A 3,966-nucleotide genomic window follows, 5' to 3' on the forward strand; every position below is an offset into this window, starting at 1 on the left:
GTTAGAGGCAATTTGCTCCTTTTAGCCTACTCTCAACCCATCAGTCTTCTCTGTCCCTAAGTTTACGTTAGGTTTATTTATGAGACTTATGTCATCCCGTCTCCAATCTGAAGCACCTGGTTGTTATAGAAACCCCTGTTACCAGCCGGGGTCACGGGGCTGCAGAGCACACACAGGTGGGCTTTGGCCAGGTCTCGCTCAGGTCTGTTGTCAGGCTGCCTCGCAGTAATTCAGTGCCACACACATGTTCACGGGTCGGCCATCTTTATTCAAGTTTAGAGAGAAGATACATTCGGCAAGAGGCACCGTGTGAATTTAGCCCTTCAGTGGTGCCTCAAGACATAGTTTGGTTTATTAAAAAAAACACAAAACATACAAATAAAACATTACACAGAAGAGTAGAGCTTTAAACCTTTTGATGAAGAATACAGGGAAACGATTCAATACAAAAACATCACTAGATTCAGAACTCATTTACTAAATAAACTCTCCTTTTCAAAGTTAGCTACTGCTATATTTCTATTTACCACAGAGTGACCGTAAAATACAAGCTGAATGAATAAACTGTGAAAAAACGTGCAAGAGTTTAATACATGGCTGTTATATCTTTACAGGTCATAACTTTAGTAGCGCTCTTAAAGGCCCTGTCACTCTAGACAATTTATCCCAACTTATGAACATTTTAAAGACATCTAAGATGGAATTGGAAAAATGACCAGGAAGCTTCTTTTTGGCGCGTATATAATGTAATTCTAACAAATTGATCAAACATGTAACTTTTATTAACAATTTAGACATAAAAAAGGTTTCATAAATTAGCATAAACTGTCTATGTGACAGGGCCTTAAGGGATGCTTTTAGTTTGTTTGTTCGTTTGAAAGAAATAAATTGAAACCTTACAAAGTTGAGAAAAAAATGATCCATTTAAATTAAAGAGTCATGAAATTTAAGTCAATAATGCAGGTTGAACTCCACAAAAATACAATTATAGTAATCCTAATTATAATTTAGCTAATATGGAATAACAAAAAAATGTTATTTTAATTAGATCCTATAATTAGATGAAGATTTATTTTATTTTGTTTTTTGTTTTTGGTTTGTTTCTGAGTTTCAACATTATAATTATTTTAAAAATTGGAGGCAAAATCCAAATTTCAAGAAGCAAATGTTACAAACATGTCAAAATATTCCAAAAAGAAAAGTCAGCAGAACTCACAGAACTTCCCTCGGTTCTTCAAAATAAAAGCCTCAAACAAATAAAATGCTGTAGGTCTCTATTTTGCCTTCAGGTTGTGTATAGATGTTTGTGCTCCAAAAACGTTTTTATAATAAAAAATTTAATCACTATTTACACAAATCATTCGACCGCTGTACCTTTTTGTACCGAGGATTTTTGTTTCATATCAAAATAACTTTGTTTTCCATTTGGACTTTATTCTGAAAATAGCATTTTGACTTTAATCTCAAAACTTAGAAACAAGCAAAATAATTATTTCTCAATATAAATATATCTGTTTTTTCCATCTGAGTGACCTATTGTATGGTCCGATTCATGTGATTGTAAATGGACCAGGCCAGATTTGTCCTGCAACAATAAATGTAATATAAGATGCTACATGTGTACTTTTTTTATTCTTCAAAATACAAAAGACATTAGTCATAACAGCTTGTTAAAGTGTCAAATCCGATGAATAAAATAAAAACATTACTTTATAGAAAATGCTATAACATTGACAATAACTGGAGCTTGTAAAAAGCTGAAATTGGGCTAAATGTGGAGATGTTTGGCTGATAAATGAAAGATTAATATACAGGCTGTAATGATTTTTTTTTTTTTGTTACCAGCTAAATAAATGAATAAATGAACGAGTCAGCTACAAAATGTGCACCGGATTAGATTTCTGCAGCTATAGAGTTTGAATTTTTCATGTTTGTTTTGGTCAAAATCTGACTTACAAACTAACTTATTCATTTGTGTCGTCTGAGATTAATCAAAAAGTGCAAAGTTAAAAGATTTTCTTTTTTAATAAACAGGCTTTTTTTTATTGGCTTCAAAAGTGTGGTCCCTGATTTGTCTGGTCTTGTAAAAGTGGAACCTCTTACATTTTATTTAAATGTTCCCCTAAATGATTATAACCATAAATAAGATGTAAACCATAAGAAACATAGTGGTCACCCTGTAAGAGCCCTTTATATACAGACAGTATTTGATTCTTTTGGCTCTCTTTGGAATACGATACGTGATAAATGCCTCTCAGAGTTTCATCTTTTCCAAAAGTCCCCAAAGAAATGACAGATTTCTTTAAGTCTTCACTTCACCCTGCAGCCATTGCTCTAATTAATGAATTACTCAACAGAAACTGCAGCTTTAGATGTTTTGTGTATTCGAAACAGAACAAAGTAAGAAACTCGTTCACGCACGTGTCGGCTCATTCAAACCACTGATGTTGAACTTGTGCTTTTCCTCACAATAAACCTTTAGGACCTGGGTTTACACCATCACCCAGCTGGGTCTCAGTGGTCCACCTGAACACTGAACGTGGACACACGGCTCCGCCTCCTGCTCTGAGTCGGACTCAGCCGTCAGCAGGACCTGAGGAGAGTTTCTCTGATTGGTATTCATATATAGAAGAACCACCAACTACAGACACTCGTTTTTAGTTATTCTTAAAAAAATAAAATAAAAGTCAGGTTTCTCACCCGTGACTCCTCGCTACTTCCCCTCGGCACAGAGTTGGGCTTCTTCACMGCGCCGTCACACGTGTCATCCAGGCTCTTCATCGTGTTGTACTTCCTCATCGTCAGGCTGTCCACCACCCAGAACATAATGGACTGCAGAGCAGGGCTCGGGTTATTTACTGGAAGCGTTCACACGACACCCCTGATCCTGACAGACTTACGTTCACTATGAAGGGGACGATGAGCATGACCAGCGCCAGCTCCAGCTGAGGGTTAGCGATGTAGCTTAGCAACACTTCCTGCAGCTGAAAGACAGAATCACCAAGAGGACGTCACACTATCTCTGTTCAGTTTTATTTACCAGCATATCTTTTTATTATGTTATATGGAGATATTTTTGGATAAGCTACTTTAACAAGCACATTATTTGAAAAAAAAATATTTGAAAAAAAAAGCCAGATACTTGCACTGAAAATAAAAACTTAAAGTTCTTACTTTGGACCATCCAGGGATGAGCAGCACCAGGCTGATTATGCCTTTCTCCAGCACCATGATGAGCAGGTAAACACCACACTGCCCCAGCCATGCTGCAGCCTGAGGGGGGTCACCTGGCAGCAAAACCAGATACAAGAACAACATTTATTTTGTTAATCCGCAGACCGAACGCAACTCATTTATGCTGTTCCCTTCAAATATAAACGCTGTAATCAGATCCACAGCTTGTTTTAATAAAAACGTTCCTTCACACAGTGAAGTCATGCAAAGAGGAGAGAACGGGAATTAAGAACTGACAAGAWGTGAAGCCACTGGGACTTGTTTTTTCTCCTAACAGCTGGTTGGAGTTAGAGCGCCCTCTAGTGGCAGGAATCAAACACACACCTCCCAATTTCTTCTCCACAGGCAGAGAAAGAAGAAAAAAAATCTAAAATACAGCAGATGTGCAATAAAATGAAAGTCATTTCGTAAAAATTCTTGAACTGTTTGCGGTCTGGAGAGATTTGAGTGAAAAGGTCCTGGACCTTTTTCTGTAAAACATGAATAAATTAAAAAAAATGCATCAGGACATGAATAAATAAAATTTAAAAAAAAAATGTATAAATCCTAAGTCCTGAATGATCTTTCTGAAATTTGCTGATGAAGCTAAAATTGAGTTGCATAAAAAAACAAGGGTAATCTAGATTTTAAAATGGAAGAGTAAAAGGCTATTCTAAAAGTAGTAAAACAGTAGCCAGAACTAAATAGAATAAAATGGTTAGCTACAAGCTAACTTAGCAAACAGCTAAATGG

At 36.3% G+C, this 3,966-nt stretch overlaps 1 protein-coding gene across 1 annotated transcript in view; it reads right to left on the reverse strand.

Annotated features, from left to right (window-relative positions):
• Nucleotides 1–247: 247 nt before the first annotated feature.
• The window catches only part of tmem110l (transmembrane protein 110, like), an 11,115-nt gene continuing 7,396 nt past the window's right edge, over nucleotides 248–3,966 (reverse strand). Inside the window, exons 5-8 of the mRNA XM_014018229.1 lie at nucleotides 3,175–3,287; nucleotides 2,901–2,984; nucleotides 2,701–2,832; nucleotides 248–2,593 (exon numbers count right to left, since the gene is read on the reverse strand). Coding sequence (XP_013873683.1) covers nucleotides 2,492–2,593; nucleotides 2,701–2,832; nucleotides 2,901–2,984; nucleotides 3,175–3,287 — 431 coding nt within the window. The 3' untranslated portion in view covers nucleotides 248–2,491. The remainder of the gene's footprint in view (nucleotides 2,594–2,700; nucleotides 2,833–2,900; nucleotides 2,985–3,174; nucleotides 3,288–3,966) is intronic.

The sequence above is a fragment of the Austrofundulus limnaeus genome, unplaced genomic scaffold (assembly GCF_001266775.1).
Source record: "Austrofundulus limnaeus strain Quisiro unplaced genomic scaffold, Austrofundulus_limnaeus-1.0 Scaffold187, whole genome shotgun sequence".
Classification (NCBI taxonomy): Eukaryota; Metazoa; Chordata; class Actinopteri; order Cyprinodontiformes; family Rivulidae; genus Austrofundulus; species Austrofundulus limnaeus.